At 36.4% G+C, this 19,621-nt stretch overlaps 5 protein-coding genes across 13 annotated transcripts; 3 read left to right on the forward strand and 2 right to left on the reverse strand.

Moving 5' to 3' along the window:
* Window positions 663–1,868, forward strand: LOC109715767 (UPF0426 protein At1g28150, chloroplastic-like). Its single transcript, XM_020240916.1, has 3 exons — window positions 663–794; window positions 907–1,059; window positions 1,418–1,868. Exons 1-3 carry the CDS (start codon window positions 759–761, stop codon window positions 1,607–1,609), a joined length of 381 nt encoding a protein of 126 aa, XP_020096505.1. The 5' UTR covers window positions 663–758; the 3' UTR covers window positions 1,610–1,868.
* On the reverse strand, window positions 2,282–6,876 carry LOC109715768 (putative DNA helicase INO80). 2 transcript variants are annotated; one of them, XM_020240918.1, is made up of 11 exons: window positions 5,947–6,876; window positions 5,810–5,864; window positions 5,443–5,542; window positions 5,202–5,322; window positions 5,010–5,087; window positions 4,476–4,576; window positions 3,703–4,276; window positions 3,441–3,549; window positions 3,292–3,341; window positions 2,980–3,114; window positions 2,282–2,609 (listed from the first exon to the last, which is right to left on the reverse strand). In XM_020240918.1, the coding sequence occupies exons 1-11, from the start codon at window positions 6,502–6,504 to the stop codon at window positions 2,376–2,378; spliced, it is 2,115 nt and encodes a 704-aa protein (XP_020096507.1). In that variant the 5' UTR covers window positions 6,505–6,876; the 3' UTR covers window positions 2,282–2,375. The 2 variants fall into 2 exon arrangements, with proteins under 2 accessions (XP_020096507.1, XP_020096506.1); XM_020240917.1 differs by having other exon boundaries at window positions 5,202–5,334.
* On the forward strand, window positions 8,225–9,795 carry LOC109715772 (protein PHLOEM PROTEIN 2-LIKE A1-like). Its single transcript, XM_020240929.1, has 3 exons — window positions 8,225–8,486; window positions 8,787–8,905; window positions 9,261–9,795. Exons 1-3 carry the CDS (start codon window positions 8,301–8,303, stop codon window positions 9,643–9,645), a joined length of 690 nt encoding a protein of 229 aa, XP_020096518.1. The 5' UTR covers window positions 8,225–8,300; the 3' UTR covers window positions 9,646–9,795.
* On the forward strand, window positions 9,885–11,523 carry LOC109715771 (protein PHLOEM PROTEIN 2-LIKE A1-like). Its single transcript, XM_020240928.1, has 3 exons — window positions 9,885–10,393; window positions 10,644–10,762; window positions 11,061–11,523. The coding sequence occupies exons 1-3, from the start codon at window positions 10,172–10,174 to the stop codon at window positions 11,443–11,445; spliced, it is 726 nt and encodes a 241-aa protein (XP_020096517.1). The 5' UTR covers window positions 9,885–10,171; the 3' UTR covers window positions 11,446–11,523.
* Window positions 11,671–15,590, reverse strand: LOC109715769. Of its 8 annotated transcripts, none has more exons than XM_020240924.1 (8): window positions 15,451–15,590; window positions 14,998–15,081; window positions 14,208–14,313; window positions 13,658–13,840; window positions 12,652–13,134; window positions 12,451–12,525; window positions 12,258–12,370; window positions 11,671–11,951 (listed from the first exon to the last, which is right to left on the reverse strand). In XM_020240924.1, exons 2-7 carry the CDS (start codon window positions 15,043–15,045, stop codon window positions 12,303–12,305), a joined length of 963 nt encoding a protein of 320 aa, XP_020096513.1. In that variant the 5' UTR covers window positions 15,046–15,081; window positions 15,451–15,590; the 3' UTR covers window positions 11,671–11,951; window positions 12,258–12,302. The 8 variants fall into 8 exon arrangements, with proteins under 8 accessions (XP_020096513.1, XP_020096508.1, XP_020096511.1 ...); XM_020240919.1 differs by having other exon boundaries at window positions 12,275–12,370; window positions 12,445–12,525; XM_020240922.1 differs by having other exon boundaries at window positions 12,445–12,525.

Below are 19,621 nucleotides of genomic sequence, written 5' to 3' on the forward strand. Positions count from 1 at the left end.
ACATTTTAAATCAGAGAGTACTAAAGTAAAAAAAATGCAAAACCACTGGAGTGGTATTTGAAATTTTTTCAAACAATAATTCTAAAAATTAATTATATTTTATAAATGAGATTATCAAATACTCTATTGAGTCAAAAATTATTTTTAAATTTAAAAATTATATTTTGAAAGTTAGGCCAAATATTCACAGACAGTAGCAGTATTAGATAGTCACACCTGGCCATTTGCTGTGAATATAATTAAAAATATAGTATTGTTGGATATAAATATAGTTAAAAATATAATTAGATATATTTATATATTTTTTTTATTTGGTTGTTAAATACAGTTGGAAATTATTTTTTTTAATTTTTACTGTTTTATAGAGAGAAGAAAAATATTTTATACTTTAAAAAAATTAAAATTAAGCTTTATTTAAATTAAAAAATTGATACGTTAGAATGGTTCGTAATTCAGATAAGTGCTACAATTTTATTTTATTTTTTTTAAGAAAAAGATAGATAGCATGCTATTTATCATGCTATCTGCTTTTGAAAATATGAATCAACTAGAATTCGAATTTAGGGACTCGAATATCAACCATCTGAGTCTTTAGCACTTGCGCTAGGAGCGGTCGGTAAGAAGGAAGACACGTGTGAGTTAAAAAACTGCAAGGACTCACCTTGTCAGGTGAACCGGTCCGGTCGAACAAATTCGGTCCAATCGGCCGGCTGGGCGGCGTTATGAAGTTGCAGTAGCAGAAGCAGCTTCTGGAAACCATGGCTCTCTCGTTCACCTCCGCCGCACCCACCACGGTGAGCTCCTCTCCTCCTCCTCCTACTTGTATCCATGAACTCAATTTTGAAAAATAAACGTAAAAAATGGGGAAATTTTTCTTTTTTTTGGGGGGGCGGGGGAATTTTGTAGTGGGAGAAGAGGCTTCCGCCGCCCCGGTTCGCTCCTTCGTTCCTGGATTTCACCCCCGAGATGAAATTCGCGGAGAAATCGAAAAGAGGGGGGGAAATTCGAGCTTGCTTCGAGCCCTTCGAAGATCAACCCATCATCAAAGATGCCATAAAGGTTCGATTTTTATCTTCTTTTATCCCTTTATTTGTTTTTTTTTTTTTTTGCTTGATTGGATGATGGATATGAGATGATAATGCCCTAAGTTATATATAAAAAAAAGTTTTAATTGTTTGCAATGTAGTCACTGAAGTTTCAGTTTAATCCCTTTGAGTTAGAGAGAAAAAAAAAAGAAAAAGTGCAACTGTAGTGCTAACCAGTAACAATCATAGTGTAAACAAACATTACGGACTAAATTGTTTCAGTTTAAACCACGATGACCCAACATTAACAATTTGGGTCAAATTTTAGGGAATTGTATTTGTAACTAAACCTGTATTAAGTGACCAAATTGCTCCCTATTGATCTCTTGTAGGAGCCAGTGGCTTTCATGGGCGGGGTGTTTGCGGGTTTGCTGAGGCTGGATTTGAGTGAGGATCCACTCAAGGAGTGGCTGGCGCGGACCGTGGAAGCTTCCGGAATCGCCGTGGAGGGTGAGATCAACGGCGAGGAGGATTCGAAAGAGGAAGCTGAAGGTGATTCCCCTCAGCAAATTGAGATTGAATGATGTGTATCTTTGTCCCTCTTCTTATATGATTAGTAATTAGTTCTTGTAATACACGGTTATGACTAAAGTTCTTAAGGTGTTTCCCCATATTTCACATATGATTTTGCTATTTACAATTGCTCACTTTTTCTGCTGAAGTTTGGGGCAGAAGCTTTGTGCCGAAGCTTCGACTTTTAGAGACCAAAAAAGCTTATTTTGCTAATCTACTCTAGTTAGACTCTCTAGCTGCCAAATGCATCTCTTCTGCTTGTTTCGTGAATAGAGAAGTTGTTCTGCACTTACTGTTGCAATCTTAACTTTTAGATGTGTTGATAGACATAGCTGTATTATACATTTCCATTTAAAGTGCAATTGTTGATTGGGGTTTACGATATAGTTTAAAGTTTGATTTTTGTTGCATTATGTGAAGATGATTGGTGATTTCCTGGTTGTATGATGCTTCTCGTCCCAAATATTAAGTGTCACTGCTAGATGCTTCTTGTGTCGAATTCTACTTTTTTTATATTGTCCTTTGTAGGGTTTCAAATTTTGCAACCATGTATTTTTGTTTATTGAATTAACACTCCGTCTGAAAGATGCCTTCTATTTTGTACTTCATAATATAAATACAGGACCTGCAATGTTCCTCTGTTAACATCATTTCAGAAACACTCACAACATTAACTCTCGTAATATCAAAATTACTTAGATTGAAGAGAAAGCACATGATCAGTGCTGTTTCTGTTCATTTTCATGTTCTCATGCATCTTTTTTTTTTTTATTCCTTCTATGAAATCCTTCTTATGGATCTGAATGCCGAGAATTGGTGGTTAGCTTGAGTTTCTGTAATTACATGACCTTCTTTATCAAAATTGACAGACGAGCGACGCAGGATCTCATACAGTGAGGAAGTTACAGTTGCATTAGCCTCGGACTTTGCTCTAAATGAAGCTGATTTTGACTGAGAGTTACTGAACTTAGTTGATGACGGTGGCCTTGATTGTTTGTTTTCCGTCTGACCCTGCAATAGAATTCCATATGCAGATAATTAAAAAAGAAAAAAAGATTGACTTCCAAAATTTGATGAAAACTTAAAAGATGGGATATATGGAAAAGATATGGATACTCAGCTTTGGAGATTCTATCCGTATTTGTGGTTCTGTGCTACTTTAAAATGAACAGTTGCTGTGTGTTGGTATATTATTATATGCAAAATAATCTTAGATCATTCATCAGATTAGCCAATTTAAACTCGGAAGATTCACTAAGCGTACCAGTTCGAAACTTGAAAAATCAAGATATAAATAGTATCATGTTCATATACACATCAGAAAAGCTCCTGAACTTCAAAAGCTTCAGAAGGGGAATAAAAAAAAGAAAAGAAAAGTTACCATAGAATGGCTCTCCGAAGAGGACAAGTCGCTTCTGCTATTGCTGTCATCACGCCCAAATATGAATGCTCGAAAAGTTGCTGATTTGTGGGAAGACGAGACTGAAGAATTTGTCGTTCGACCAACGAAAGATGACTGCAAAGAATTGCAAATTCCAAACTGTCACAACTAGAGTATACGGAGAATTTGAAGGGGGGGAAAAAAAGGTAGTCCAGACTCCAGAGTTCATAAACATAAAAGTTCAAGAACCCATACAATACATGTTTACTCCAAATGCAGCTTAAGAAAGGACTAGTTTTAACTAAACTTCACCTTTGAAGAACTATTGCTGTTCCCCCCAAGCATCAGCATGTCCAAGCTAGCTGCGGTAAAGGAAAGAATATTATGAATAAAGTGCTTAACAAAGTAATAGTGATACAACAGAAAAAAATTAAGAAAGAACAAGAAAAGGCTTTTCTCACATGTTGCTTGTCTGCCTCTCTTCTTGGGCTGAGGAGCAATATTGAGCTTCTTTATAAGACCAAAAATTTCCTTTGATTGCTCATCATCTAGTGGAGATGTAAAAGAGTCCTATGAATAAGAAATAAAATTTGTCATTCTTGGGCTTACTGCAAAAATATGCAATGAAAGGAATTATAATAGAATCTCCATTTATTATAATATATTAAAGTCAAGATTTTAGTGCCACGGCATGAGGCCATGCCGTGTCAACCAGGCACTTACTGTTTGCTTTGACAGGCGCTGACGAACTAAAGACTGTTCTATCTCCTCATCATCAGAGGGCACGTAAATATCATGATCATCCGTGAACATTTGTGCAATCATTTGTTTTGCTCTTTCCGAATTCTGTTTAATAACATTTTTCGGAAGTGGCTCATATGATCTTTCATCTGCAGACTCTACAGCAAGATCTTCATCATCATCTTCATCTTTAATTGTTGATTCTTTCTGCTTTTGATTGCATTTCAGCCTCTGGAGAACATTATTTGTTTCAGCTGCATCTTGTTGCTCAAGCCACTTTTGGTGAAGCTCATTACGCTTCTCATGATCTACTGGCCTCTCCTCAAATCCAGTTGCAATCAGATCATTTAGCACTTCATTTTCATCACTATCATCATCATCATCATCCTCTTCATTTTCCTGAAACCTTGTTAGGTCATGATCACTATCATCTTCTTCTTCAGCCTCTTCATCTAAATAAGCTTTTGCAGGACCACCTTTTGGATATGGGTCCATGCTGACAGCTTTGTGAAGGTGTGGATTGATATTCTCCTTGTCGCTTGCTTCTGATGATGAACTGAAATCAATAGCATAAACAAGACAGAAGTTTAAGATCTCACTGTTGAAAAAGAATTATCCCAATTTAATAGCATGCGAGCTCAACAGTACATTATGTCTGCATGTATGTTCATACATTGAAATACATGGAAAAAATGAAAAATAGAAAGGTAAACACCAAAACCACATCAAATATTATCTTTTACGAGAACACTCACACATCATCATCAGGAATTGGGCTTGAAGGCATAGGTGAACTTGGAGATTCCTCTGCGACATCATTAGCACTATCATTGGAATGATTGTTCTCTCCACTCTCCTGAGCAGAGTCATCAGAAACATTATGCGCCAAAAAGAAAAAGAAGCAATAAACTAAGTGATTCATGTATAATCAAATTGAAATGCAAAGGCAAAAAATATCTAAGCACAAATCGAAATCATATTTAGAATCCGAAATGCATCTTTCTAACCAGCTTCAAGATACTGAATTTCCTTCTATTACACATATGTTGATTTTATTGTCAAAATAATGCATCTCCGCTGGTAGATAAGCAACCCAAATGTTGCAGCAACATTCATTTTATGCTCAAACTTGTGTGATCAAAGACTTCTTCTTCTGCCCTTCACATAGAGTCGAAGCCCAAATCTTCCTAGATCATTACGATTCTTCCTAGCCCTAGCATGGCGATCCGATGCCTATACTACATTGCCTGTGCCTTAGAGTGATAATAACATACAAAAGAAAGGCTAACCTTGTCCGCTGCAACATCCTCACAGCGCTCAATAATTATATTAGTGTTGCTAGCATCCAAGGCAGCATCATCCAGAATCTGCACAACAAATATATGCCCATAAGGTGCCACAAATTTTCCTAAAAAATGGTTAATAAAAGAATAGTTTGTCACACCATTGAAGTATTATCTGAGAATACTGCTGTAACATACCATATTTGAACTATTATCGTTTGTCAAGTTTAAATCCGCAGGAAGTTCAGGACATGGAGCTGTTTCATCCAAGGAACAGTCAGCCTCGGCAACTGAATCAGTCAGATTAGGAGTGCAATATCTGAAACCAACACTGCAACATTGTAATTTACAAAACTTCACAAGCATTTTACATGCGGGATGCAGATAACAAGATAAAGAGACTAGATCAGAAATAGGAAACTTCATTTACATGACTTACTGTTTCGTAATCTCCAGCTTCCTGAGACGAATCTTCTCCAAAACCGATGAGATCGGCTTCTGAACAAGAGTCACAGACTTAAAAGAAACATCACGAGTTTCTGCACCAAATTCCTGTAGGAAATTAGAGGTACATCTAGGCTTTTCCTCTTTACTAGCTGACCAAAATCTTATAACAAAGACCTACTTGTACAGTAGTTGTACTAGAGGCATATCAGTTTTATTGAATCTGATCAAATTAAGTCAATAAACAGTTACAGATTCAATGAATCAATCAAAATCAGCTCGAATAGTCACTTCACCAAAATATAGAAGCATCAAAAACATTCTTCAACAACATTGGGAACCAAGAGGAGAGAATTGCTCACCGCGCAAAAGCCTCTGAGATTCGGCGTGCATTAGATCCAGATAAGCCTTCCTTTCCTGTTCAGAAACTCACATAAGCGAGCAAACGAAAGAGGAATTTGTAAACATCAAAAGGAAAGGAAGGAAAGAAAAGGAGTACTTTCTCTAGCCTTCTCTTCTCGCGAACGGATTCTTTCGGCCGCCGAGCGGAAAAATCAGCATGATTCTTATCAGATTTCTTCTTCTTCATCGTCTTCGTCTTCTTATCCTTCTTCGTCTCCGTAGTTTCTTCTACATCATCCCAGATGAGCCGCTTCTTCGCGCTGTCTCTCCGAAGCTCCTCGATCAATCCCCCTGTTCCTATCCCACCACTCTCGACATCCGGATCAAAGCTATCGAAACCACCCCCTTCTTCCTCTTCCTCTCCTTCCCCCCGAAACCCAGGCTCCGGAAACAGGGGGTCGAGCCCATCATTCTCCTCAGATAGCCCCAAATCGGGCGCCGCCTCCTCCGGAATGGCGGCGTGGGACGGATCGGGGATCTCTAGGGTTTGAGAGGAAGGGGACCGTTCGGGTGCTGTAGCCCTACATTGGGAGGCCTTCTTCAAGCGCTTCAGCTTGGGCCGGGGGAGGGGAGAGGCAGGATCTTCGGCGGCGGCGGCGGCGGCGGCGGCGGCCGGGAAGAGGAGGTCGCCCTCGTCCTCGTCGAAGCTCTCCATGGCGCTACACCTCTTGGGGGATCCTAGGGCAAAGTTCTAAACATGTAGTGAGGAGAAGAGGAATAAAAAGGGTGAAGAGAGAGAGAGAGAGAGGGGAAAGAGAAGGGATTTGGATGGAGGAGGCGGGTGGGGGATCTCATTTTTTGGGGCAAAAACAAATTAGAAGTTGAAGCGTTTGGCGCCTAAACAATAATAATATTTTAAGCGCTCTTATTTGGGCCTACAAAACGGCCCAAAAAGGGTGAAGTCCACTAATGCTATTGGGCTTCGGATGTCGGGTGGGCTCGGACCCAAAATTATAAAAAATGGATCTGCACTTCATAGAGAATACTCACACATAAATACTCATCTCTCTGTTACCGACCGTATCTAATGCAGTTAGCCAAAAGCTTAATGATTATTGGTATTCGAGGTCCCAAGTTCGAAACCCAATCGCTTCACATATCTAGCTGAATTCATTTCTCTCTAAAAAGAAGAAAAAAAAAAGCCTAAGGCATATACCCACAAAAGTGTGTGATGAATCCGATCTCATATTTTTCTCGCGAAAAACTTCATAGGACCCCCTTGTGGTATAGCTTGATTGCTTTTCACTTTCCTATGGTTCACAGTGTAGCGCTTCGTTTTCCTTGAGGATGCATTATTATCCTCATTGATTGTGTGATTTGCACAATGAGATTAATATGGTGTACTTATGTATTGTAAAATTGGTTGGTGTTTTGGAAAAGCTATAACTTTTTGGTAGCAGCAAAATATGCATAGCGCTCAAATCATTTTTTGAGAGAGAGAAATGTAGCGTACTAGCATGTTACCTGTTTCATTTATTATTTAAAAATTTGAACTTAGCTGAAAATGTGAAGCTTCTGGACTTTAAATTTGAGGCCTCAGGGACTAACCATCAAGTCCTTTGTCACATGCGCTATGGACACTCGGTGTAGCGCTTGAATTTTAAAGCAGCATGGATGGTGGATTAGACCGTCTCACCGTTTAGGAGATTCCCCATATTCTCTTTGTTTATTGCTTATTTTGCCCGCTAAGTAATTCCTTTCTTATCACATCTCATTTAGTTTACAAGTCTCAAACTTTATTCTTCTATATCTTTATATGGACCAGTAGTTTCTCATCCTTGTTTATGCACTAGGATTGTACAGGGGATATGAATTCAAAACATAGTAACAAGTATTGGAGTTCTCTGCAGGTTTCCTACGGCACCGTGAATTTCATTTGCTCCTACAATGGCTAGCATGCTTTCTCCTGCTCTATTCAACACCTCAGTCGATTAATTGGCCACTCGTTGTCAGTATCTCAATCGATTAATCGACCATTAATTGGTTTCTGTTGAATCTTATATTAACTGATTCCGAAGTTAACTGAAACTCAGTTGTGATTTTAACTAAGCAGTATCTGCATATAAAGAGATCGACGACCGCTTCTAGTCATTCAACTGATCCAAAATGCATCATAGAAAATTGCTAAATTGCAGCAGCTGTTCCTGTCACAGGCCCAACAAGTGCTATCTAGTTCAGTCCTTTGGATTCCAAAGATAAGATTTCCATCAAAGCAGTGGAGAATTTTGGAATAGGATATATTCTCACTACTGCTGAGGATCTTCTTGTACACCTTTTTTTCAGTAAAGTATTTTGGTGATAAGAATAAGAAATTCGTAATGTCTCTAAAAGCGACCATAATATTTGCGAGGATATATTCTTTGTTTCTCTCTTCTGCTTTCTTCCAATATAAATGTCTATTTATAGTGGTTGGACAGCTTGATCTGAAACATACATCAGAATTAACTAGTAATGGCGGGGTGTACAGTTAGTCAGATGAGGCCACCTACGGAGCCGAAGCCAATGAGGCCACCTACGGAGCCGAAGCCAACGAAGGCTTCCCCCCACAAGTTCGCGATTATCACAAATGAAGCAGATAGTTCTATCAATCTTGAAGAGCGAATGTACACCGGGATCTTCTTGAAACGGAAAAGAAGGGTAATTTAAGCCATCAGGTTTCAGTCTCTTTGCGTTTCGTTTGAATCAGTTCAAGTTGCAAATTTGTACCAGAATAATTAGGAATTTGGTCATCTGATAGGCAGGCTGAATTTTCTTGAATTTGTATGGCGAAAAGGGTTGTAAGTTTATTCTGATTCGCATTGTCACATAATGTCTTAAATGAAGATCTTTCTTCTTTTTCTTTTTTCTTTTTTTCTGAAAAATGGTAGAGAGGGTTTAGCTTGATCTGTTCATTAAGATATCTGCTCACCTTAGTTCATGCTTTGAGTTGTCATTCAGAAATACTGGGTGGAGAAGGACACCAATTACAATTGCTTCATGGTGTTTGCGAGGGACTTGTCAATAACATGGAGTGAAGACCCAAAATACTGGTGTTGGCTCACTCAAAAGGAAACAAGGTGACACTATCTCATATTGCCTAATATCTAGTACCTGTAATAGATCTACCATAATCTGATAAGGCCACAAAATTTTCCAATTTCAATGTTATTCTGCATCGGCACAAGCCTAGATGATGCTACGATATATAATTATACAAAATATAAGCCCTTTTCGCACCATAAACATTAACTTGTAGAGCTTACTATTCATTTCATTTGGTATCACATTTTGTTATTTTGCGTGTAATGTTTGCATAATTCTGGAATCTCTCTGCCATTATTCATTAACTCAACAGCAAACTTTGCTATATATGTGCAATTAATAAGTTCCACCACAAGACTAACTGCCCCTCCCATAACACTTTGTTGGTAGCGGCGAAGAGATTGAGGTGGCATCACTGCTAACTGTTTGCTGGCTGGAAATCATTGGAAAATTTGAAGTATCTTATCTCACGCCAGGAGTCACATACGTAGTCGCATTCATTGTAATGATGAACGATGGGGCGTACGGGTGGTCTACCCCAGTGAAACTCAGGCTAAAGTTGCCCGATGGGAGCGTTCAACAACGCGAGGAGAGCATGGAAGAAAAGCCTAGAGGGAAAAGCCTTATGCTTCAAGTTGGCGAATTCACGACGAAAGCTGAACAGGAAGGAGAAATGGAGATTTCACTGTTCGAGTACGAAGACGGGAGCTGGAAGCGAGGGCTGACAGTTATAGGTGTGATTATCCACCCAAAGTATTTGCGGCTTCCGCCATAAGATATGCAATCCATCACCATGCTTATGGAACTGTCGATCTACCTATTTATGTTGTTGTTCGTGAAATGTAGTATGAAGAAACTAAATTGTGAGAATAAGATGTGATCAGATATGAGAAAATTTTGAGTGTAATAAGATATTTTGAATACACTTTTAAAAGTATTCTGCACAGAGAATCTCATTAACCCTTTAACCTTGCCAGATTCCTTTTGAATAAACTCTTGGGGCTGTTGAATCTCATATTAACTAGAAGTTAATTGTTACTCAATTATGATATTAATTAAGCAGCGAATAGGATATATTCTCACTACTATAGGAAGCTTTGCCGAGTATCTTCTTCCACACCCTTTTTACAGTAAAGAATTTTGGTGATAAGAATAAGAAATTCATAATGTCTTTAAAAGCAAGCATAAGATTTGCGAGGATATATTCTTTGTTTCTCTCTTCTGCTTTCTTCTAGTACAAATGTTTCAACCATAGCAGTTGGACAAGCTTAATCTGAAACATACATCAGAATTAACTAGTAATGGGGGGTTGTCCAGTTAAGCAAGCAAGAAGGCCTCCTGTTGTAACATCACCGACGCCGAAACCTCCATTTGTAACACCACCAACGCCGAAGCCACCTACAGAGCCAGAGCCAATGAAGGATTTCCCCCACAAGTTCGAGATTATCACAAACGAAGCAGATAGTTCTATCAATCTTGAAGAGCGAATGTACACCGGGATCTTCTTGAAACAAAAAAAAAGGGTAATTTAAGCCATCAGTTTTCGCTCTCTCTGCGTTTCGCGTGAGTCAGTTCTTGTACCAGAAGGAATTTTCTTGAATTTGTATGGTGAAAAAGGTTGAAGTTTATTCTGATTTGTATAGTTACGTACTGCCCGAAATGAAGATCTTAATCTTGATATCTGTTCATTAAGACATCTGCTACTCACCTCCCTCTCAAAAAAGGCAAAAAGATATCTAATCACCTTAGTTCATGCTTTGTATTGTGATTCAGATATATTGGGTGGAGGAGGAAACCAATTACAATTGCTTCATGTTGTTTGCGAGGGACTTGTCAATCATATGGAGTGATCACCCAGAATACTGGCGTTGGCTCACTCAAAAGGACATAAGGTGACATTATCTCAAATTGCCTAATATCTACTACTTATAATAGATCTATCATAATTCAACCGAAGCTCACGTAAATTATAGATGATGCTACTATATATAATTATACAAAATGTAAGTCCTTATCGCGCCGTAAATGTTAAACTTGTAGAGCCTACTTTTCCTGTCAGTCTGTTTCTGATTTTGCTAGTTTGTGTGCAATGTTTGCATCTGAGTTAGTTCTGAACTCTCTCTGTTATTATTCATTGAGAGTTTGTCCACTACAACACTAACTGCTCCTCTCTTAACACTTTGTTGGCAGTGGTGAAGAGATTGAGGTGGCTTCACTGCTAGATGTTTGCTGGCTGCAAATCAGTGGAAGATTTGAAGTATCCTATCTCACGCCAGGAGTCACGTACGCAGTCGCATTCGTTATAATGATGAAAGTTCCGGCGTACGGGTGGTCTACCCCAGTGAAGCTTGCGCTCAAGTTGCCCGACGGGAGCGTTCAGCAACGCGAGGAGAGCTTGGGAGGAAAGCCTAGAGGGAAGTGGCTTGTGCTTCAAGTTGGCGAATTCACGACGAAAGCTGAACAAGGAGGAGAAATGGAGATTTCATTGATAAGCTTTGAAGACTTGTGCTGGAAGAAAGGGCTGACGGTAAAGGGCGTGATTATCTGCCCGAAAAATCTGCAGCCTTCACCATAAGATCTACAATCCATCACCATGCTTATGGAACTTCTGGTGTATCTGTTTATGTTCTTGTTTGTGAAATGAAGTAGCATGATGAAACTAAGTTGTGAGAGGCTTATGAAACTTTTAGTTGTGAGAGGCTTATGAGGGGCTTTGTCGCCGTTTCAGGGCAATACAGGGACCATCCACACATTTTACCCAATAAATATTGCAAACTTTACAGTGACAGCTACTACCATCTTAACACAAATTACACAACTTCAAGCCCTTGATCTTCACCATATTAGGAATTATTACACAAACAAAGTTACAAAACGCATAAACATATCCGATTTTTTGTCTGTTAGTCAATACTTATTACAAGCTAAGGAATAAGCCAAACTTACCCAAAGAGACAAACTGAAGAAACATTACCAAGAGAGTAATTAGCATTAAGTTCTAAAAATTTCAGGAACCTGTCAATCTTTTGTCTGCCGGAGCGGTATATACAATGGTGACCTTATGCTTTGTCAATATGCAAGCTGCAGCAGCATCAGCAAAGATGTGAGAAATGACATGCAGATATGTAATCTAGATTAATTATCTGAATACGCAAATATACCATCATGTGATCAAGTAATATTTTGGCTCCTTAAAAAAATAAAGATGATGCAAAACAACATCGGAAAAAAGAATATGCGAGCTGGTTATGAACCAAACTTCATGTTATTACAGAATTCAGTTGAGACAGTCGTGCAGCAAAAAATAATTGACAAGAAAACATAAAGAAAGAAAATGAAAGCAATAAAAAGCTTATTATAAGCAATAAAAGCGATATGGAGTTTTACTTGTAGCAGAAAGTAACCTTAAAAGCAGTCCCAGTCAGATATCCATCAATCACCTCCAAAATTCTCATAACTTAGACCTTCAGATATGGTATCTAATCTTCTATTTTCTGCCTCTGTTTCAAACAAGTGAAGTTATAACGGATGTCAGTACCAGATTCAAGACAGCACACAGAAGAGAAAATCTCACCTTTACCTTCTCCCACAGAATCCGAGAAGTTATTTCCATCAGCAGGGAGGAAAGGAGATCTACCATAATTCTCCAAAATGTCTTCAAATAGACAAATGCAGATAATATATTAGAATGTAAACAGAGAAGGATACAGGAAGTAGCAAGGAATCAAAATAAGGAGATTGACAACATATCTTAAAAGTGAAGAAACACAAAGCTACCAACCAGCACTCTGGGTGAAGTCCTCTGTTAAATCTGAAAAACTGAAGTTTCGAGGGACCTGACTTAAGAAACCAAAAGACGTTGCATCCATATCCAGAAGAGGATCGCTGAGTGGTTGACCAGTCAACTCCGAGCTGCTAAAGGATCCGCCAGATGCATCTCCAATAGCTGGCCGTGCTGCTTCTAGGAAGGCGTTATCGTTACAGAATGCAAAATCCGAATTGCTCGAGTAGCTAGGTTCGGTCTTTACTGCTGTCCCGTTCACTCCAGCAATCCTTCCTATGGTTGAGTTTTGCATCGACGGCAGGCTCGATGAAGCATCGATGCCGCTAGGAAGGCCGGGAACATCTTTGCTTGCCAGAATGAACTGTTGTCCAGATGGTGCACCGTTCATCATACCACTAGAAGAACCTCCATTGCACAGCATGTTATCCTGCCTTGTCGATGTTGGTATATGTTCCGATAAATAGGATGGACTTTGATGCACTGAAACAAAATGGCATGAATTATGACGTTATACAATGACATGAATTATGACATTATACCCACAACTAATAAGGAGGCATAAAATTAAACAAACTTTCCTACTTTGATATACTTATGTTACACCATAATCATGAAAATGCAGGTTTGCTACAAATCGAGTTAACTAAGTGTTCATAACAATGAAATGTACTTCCACAGATCCAAACCTGTAATAGAGACAAGGTGATGAGCTCTAAAAAACAAACAAGAAAAAAAAGCAGCAGTCTGTGCACAAAACAATCAGATGGTCAATATTGATTAGTGCCACTTGGTATGCTTCCTTTATGTGGAAAATACATTTAGTCTAAATACAGTCAAGAATATTATAAACATAAGTGAACCATACATTTAATTATCAGTGGTGAAATAAATATGTTTATGCTGATAATTGTACTCATCTTGACAGACACGAGAGAACAGGTCCAAGGGAGAAAATAAAGTCCACTACGACAGAAGTAGCATAAAAAAGTGAAAACATCCATACATGTGGAAGCCTCGGATCCATTGGATAGAGGCACGGAAGGAACTCCTGACTGATATTCTTTGCTCATGAGGCGATACTGATCCTCAAGTAACTTGTTGAATATCATAATTTGATTCTTGAGCCTCAGCCTAACATAATAAGCTTTGAAAAACTCCCGATTCTCTTCTTCAAGTTTCTGCCAAACTGAAAAAACAAACAAAATAGGCAACCATAAATTTCATGCTAGCAATGAAGACGTTGGTAAAAAGCACCAAACTAACAATACTTGTCTGTTAAAGATAAATCACAGGGTCTTCGGAAAGCATAAGCTATTTCATATACCAAAGAAAAAAAAAAACCATTTCATTTGCATTATGTTGATACGTTTTGACATAATGCATCCAGAAAAACTGACAGTTTGTCAAATATCAATATAAATTAGAAGAGTTTGTTTGGCAGAGATCATTTTGAAATGAAAGCAGATCTCAAACCATGTTGGCTCAAGTGGTTTCAGCCTTCAATACGACATTCAGTCTCAGGCTGTTCTCAAAAAGATAGCAGGAAGCCTTACCAAGTTCAGTAAAACTAGGTTCTATTTTCGCCTGATAGGAGAGAGTGCTGACAACTTCTTTCTGGTCCATATAGAGCTGGAGGCAGCGCTCAATAAGATTTTGGACCTGCAGCAGAAAACGGAAATCTCGGAAAAATAAATGTCAAAAGTAATACCTAAGTAGTTGATTCCATGCAACGATGACCAAAACTGCAGCAAGAAGACACTGAATTTCATTTTTTACATGCATGACAGGAGTTCTCACATTATGAAGTCAGAAGAAACAAAGGAGATACCAATACAAGATCGCAACAAATACTTTCTATAAAATTGTTTTGTCTTTCAAATCTTATGCAGAAGTGAATAAACGCTATTCATCGACCTATATGAAAGATAGTTGCAAAACAGTAAAAGTATGTCGTAGCAATCAAGTAGCACAAAATATTAGCTTCTCCTCATCCACATGTCCGTATTTCGTGCCATGTAAAACTGCAAGGTCCTTGATCTAATCATTGTGAAACCTTAAGGGTTCAATCCAACTTTTGTGCAATTGATGATCCACACCATTGAGTGTAATCTGGAGTTTTTGAAGTCACTAGAGGATGCGAAAATGAATGGTATGAACTGAATGAGCTTGATCAACATAGTATATGAGTCCTCAATCGATAACTATTAGAAAAGTGAATTATTACCTGCACCTAGAATGTAAGAAACAATCAATCATGCCAAATTTAACAAAAGAATAGGGAATTGCATTAATCCACATAGTTTGGTAAAAGTAATAGCAGGGGTAGAATAGAACTGCATTTACAAGCTGTATATCCTGCCGAGACACCTTCCGGACTTCGTTGCTCGACATCTTTCCTTTTTACAGAATTACTACTTCAGCGACCACCTGCTATTTTAACCTAATTCAGAAATGAATAACATCTAGCACAACAATTACATCATAGTTTCACACAAGAAATATCAAATTCTTATAAATTCGCCAGTTTCTATACATATCATACGATAATTCGAGCCATAATTCGAGCCAAAAAAAAAGGGGGCAAAACACAAGGAGAGTTTCAGATGAAACGGATTTGAGGTTTCAAAACCCTAACCGATCTGAGCAGCTCCCTAGCACAATAGTTGAAACCCTAGAAATCGAGGACGGAAAATTAGGATGCGTTGATATATGAATTGGGGGATTTGATCTTTGATTTGTTTATCCGGGGGGTGGGGGAGGAGAGAGAAGGGGGGTTAGGGTTAAGGATTGCATCACCTGATTGAAGACGGAGGGAGGGAGGGAGGGTTGTGGGGAGAGTCGAAGGTGGGGTTGTTTGATGCTGCCGTCGGCAGAAGTCGAGGGGAAGGACGCATGTACGGACGGATGCGGAAATGGGAAAAGGGTTTGCGGCCTGCACCAAGCGAGCAAACCGACGATACTGCGGTCTGCACGTCTGCTGCGCAGGATTCGAATGTGGGTCTGAGTCTGGTCCCGTCAGTTAGTAATAATAGTAAAATGGCTAAATCTATAATCTATCTACCTATCTATAAAACATTATTAATCTTCGTACTCTTATCCTACGTGACGTGTTCTTCTTAAATTTTGCTCATCGAACCCACCTCAAGAGTCTCTCCCATTTTCGATTTCTATTTTTCAATTGCTTTGTTTCGTTCGTTTCTCCACAATGTGTCTGTTTGTCGTTCCAATAACATTGTTGCCTCTTCGGCTTTCCTCCTCATTAAGTATCTTCACTCGTCTTTTCCGTAACATCTTTACCTTTTCAGCTTCTCCCCATTAAATGCTACTCTCCAATCACTTCACTCTTCATTTGTGCTCGTTTGTTTTTTTCGTAAAATTGTTTTCTCTTCGACTTCTTGCCTAATTAATTTCTACTTCCTACGGATCGTTGCTTCATAATAAATGATAAAGAAAGAAGACTTTATTCCTTAAATTTTTTTCTTTATTGTATATTACTGTTCATAAATAAGTTATTTGAGTTATATAAAAATTGACAAAATAAAATTATCAAAAATACTGATTAAATCGTCATGTTGCATCAACAGAATAAATATAATATATAGGTTGTTTGGCTCATAGATGATTGATGTATAAAAATTAGGTCTTTACAATTTAGGTAGTTAAAACTAACTATTATTACTTTTAAATCTATAAAACACTATTAATTTTCATAATCTTATCCTATGTGCGTGCTCTTCTTAAGTTTTGCTCATGGGACCCACCTCAAGAGTCTCTCTCATTCTCGATTTCTATTTTTCAATTGCTTTGTTTCATTCGTTCCTCCTGTTTGCCATCCCAATAACATCATTGCCTCTTCGACTTTTCCCCTCATTAAGTGTGTTCACTTGTTTTTTTTGTAACATCTTTTTCTTTTCAGCTTCCTCCCCATTAAATGCTGCTCTCCAATCACTTCGCTCTTCATTTGTGCATGTTCGTTTTTTCCGTAAAATCATTATCTCTTCGATTTTTTGTCTCATTAATTTCTACTTTTTACGAATCGTTGCTTCATAATAAATGATAAAGAAAGAAAACTTTATTCTTTAAATTTTTTTCTTTATTGTACACTATTGTTCATAAAAAAGTTATTCGAGTTACATAAAAATTGACAAAGTAAAATTATCAAAAATACTGATTAAATTGTCCAGTTGCATTGACAGAATAAATATAATATATAGGTTGTTTGGCTCATGGATGTATGAAAATTGGGTCTTTACAATTTAGGTAGTTAAATCTAACTACTATTATTTTTAAAATTTATTTATATGAATGTCAAATATTTCTTAGTACTTTTTTTCAATTTCTTTACATTCTGTACTAATTATATAATAGCATGGCAATTTTTATGTCCATTGGTAAATGCAATAATAGTTAGTGTTTAAAAGAAATCTGATTTGTGTTAGAAAAGAGGATAGAACAGATAAATCTTTTTATATGATTAGTTAAATATGAATTTGAATATCTTCGGTTTATCTTTTATTAGTTGTTATGCCTTCTTCATAACATTTTAAATATCTCTTCATGATATTTACATAATCATTTTCTTACTTCTATATTTCTCACTTTTTTCGTTTCTTATATTGTTTTCTATTAGATTGTAATTCTATTCTAAAAATTTTTCTGTAGTTTTCACATTATTAAATCAATTTTTATATTTTTATTTGTTTATTTAATCCATAAATTTTTACTAAAATATTCTTACCCGCCACATCGCGCGAGTCTCTACACTAGTTATAAAAGAAACTCCTCTGTAAATACTTATTTTTTACTTTTTCTTTCTAATTTTTAAAAATTTATATTTTAATTTTCTACAATTTTAAAAATATTTTTAAAAGAGCATGGCGTTAATAGACAGAGTAAAATGACCAAATTACTCTTATTTTTTCTATAAAAAAATAATTTTTTAATATATTTTTATTATTTTGAAGGATATTTTTGGAATAAATTATAAGAAATAGACAGAGCAGTGATGGAATCCTGTCGGAGAAGGGCTAAATGCAAAAACTTGAAATCTTTAGGGGATACATTAATATAGATTTTTAAAAATTAGGGAGGAAAAATAAAAAAAACATGTATTCATAAGAAGGTTTTGTGTAATTTAGCCTAGAAAAATTAAAGTAAAAAATGTATAAAACTTGCATAAATTATAGACTATATATATATTTTGTCTTCAGTGTCTTATTTGTTAAAATTTTAATTTTATTATCTAATCATTTAATGTATTTGATTTGAATCAAGTAACCACACTTGCACTTCGAAATTAATGAATATATAGTTATGAGAATTATATAAAATGTACTCATTAAATCTGTGAAGATAAACAAAATTTTAAAGTTAAAATATCGTTAATGGACTCAAATCATGTAAATTGAAAAGTTATATATAGTAAAATCAAAAATTTGGAAAGTAAGATAGGTAAATCAAAATAGTTCATATTTTTTACCCAGAATTAAATAGGATTTTCTCTCAATAAATAAATAAATAAATAAGATCAGTGCTTTAAAAAGCTTAATAATTGATATTTTAGTTCTCAAGTTTGAAATTTAATTATTTTACATTTATAATAAAATTTATTTAGAAAAAACAAAATTAGACCATTCTCTCAAAAGAACAAATAAAATTAAGTAGGAATAATTTAGTATGCACGCTTCAAAAATTTTAAAATTGCAAAGTTATTTCCTGCAAATGGTCAATTATCAAATATATCATTTTAAAGCTTCAAAATATGCAAATATATTTCTATAGATTGACTCTCGTTCATTAGCAGTTAAAATTTTAGCGTTTAGATAATTATGCTCTTTCCTCTTTTATAATTAGCATGCCAAAACAGTTGATTCTTATAAGAAAATTTTTCGACGAAAAAAAAGTATTACGCTATTAATTAGCGTTTTGGTTTAAATAAAAATTAATATTTTATAATTTTATATATAATCCAGCATCGATCGTCGCACACTTGTGCAAAAGATTGAACACGCATTTCAACAACATATTAGAGTTGTAGGCCTTGAAATTTTCGAACCTTCATAAATATACAACAATATACTAAAATATGAACTCAAAGCTTTGTAAAAAAGAACAATTATTTCGCGTTACTCCTCAATTATCGCGTTTGGAAAAAAAATTATATACGTGTCGCCCGTTAATCCCGTTAATTTGATTAGTTATTCCATGCACGTGACACTCTAACCAATCCCTATTAAAAGAAATAAATAAAATGGTTGGAGACAAAGAAGCTTTGGAGAGCACATGCTATGTCGATGTGTTAAGGGCTAAAATCACTGCGTGATATCGTGTGTTAGATTTTTCTCATTCACTTTTGGAGTCAAAAAGAGGAAACCAATGCAGTTATTGTATCATACGAGCATGGCCAAGAGAGAAAAAGTTCCATTCAAAAAAATAAAAAACAAAAGGTATAGTGTAAGAACCTTCACATGGTGGTGTCGATGCTTTTTTATTTGCTTAGTAAACGATGTACTTAGTGCATCATACGATTGTAGTTCTAAAAACTCTACGATAAAAATTTTAATATTTCCATATTTTGGACTCCTGTTTGTTCTTTTTTTTTTTTTTACAAATTATGTAAATAATGTTTTAGTTTCAAGATAGTAATTAACAAATATTGAAAGCTTTTCAGCTCTTGGGATGTGGTCAAGGGATTCATACATAATTTATTCAACACAATTACACTTCACAAGGTGCTTAAAGTGTTTACCTTTTGGAAATATGGATTGTTTAACCCTTGATCTTAGTGCATGATTCTTGTGATCTGAACCTTATTTCAGAAACTATTACTTCTTTATTTGGCTTCTGTCACTTCCCCCAGGGTGGTAAGCTAACTTTTGCATGCAGTTAGAGAAGGAATAGAAAAATAGAACATATTTGGGGCTTTGTGATCATTTTATGTTGGACAAAATGATTAGACTTGCTATGA

The sequence above is a fragment of the Ananas comosus genome, linkage group 9 (assembly GCF_001540865.1).
Source record: "Ananas comosus cultivar F153 linkage group 9, ASM154086v1, whole genome shotgun sequence".
Lineage (NCBI taxonomy): Eukaryota > Viridiplantae > Streptophyta > Magnoliopsida > Poales > Bromeliaceae > Ananas > Ananas comosus.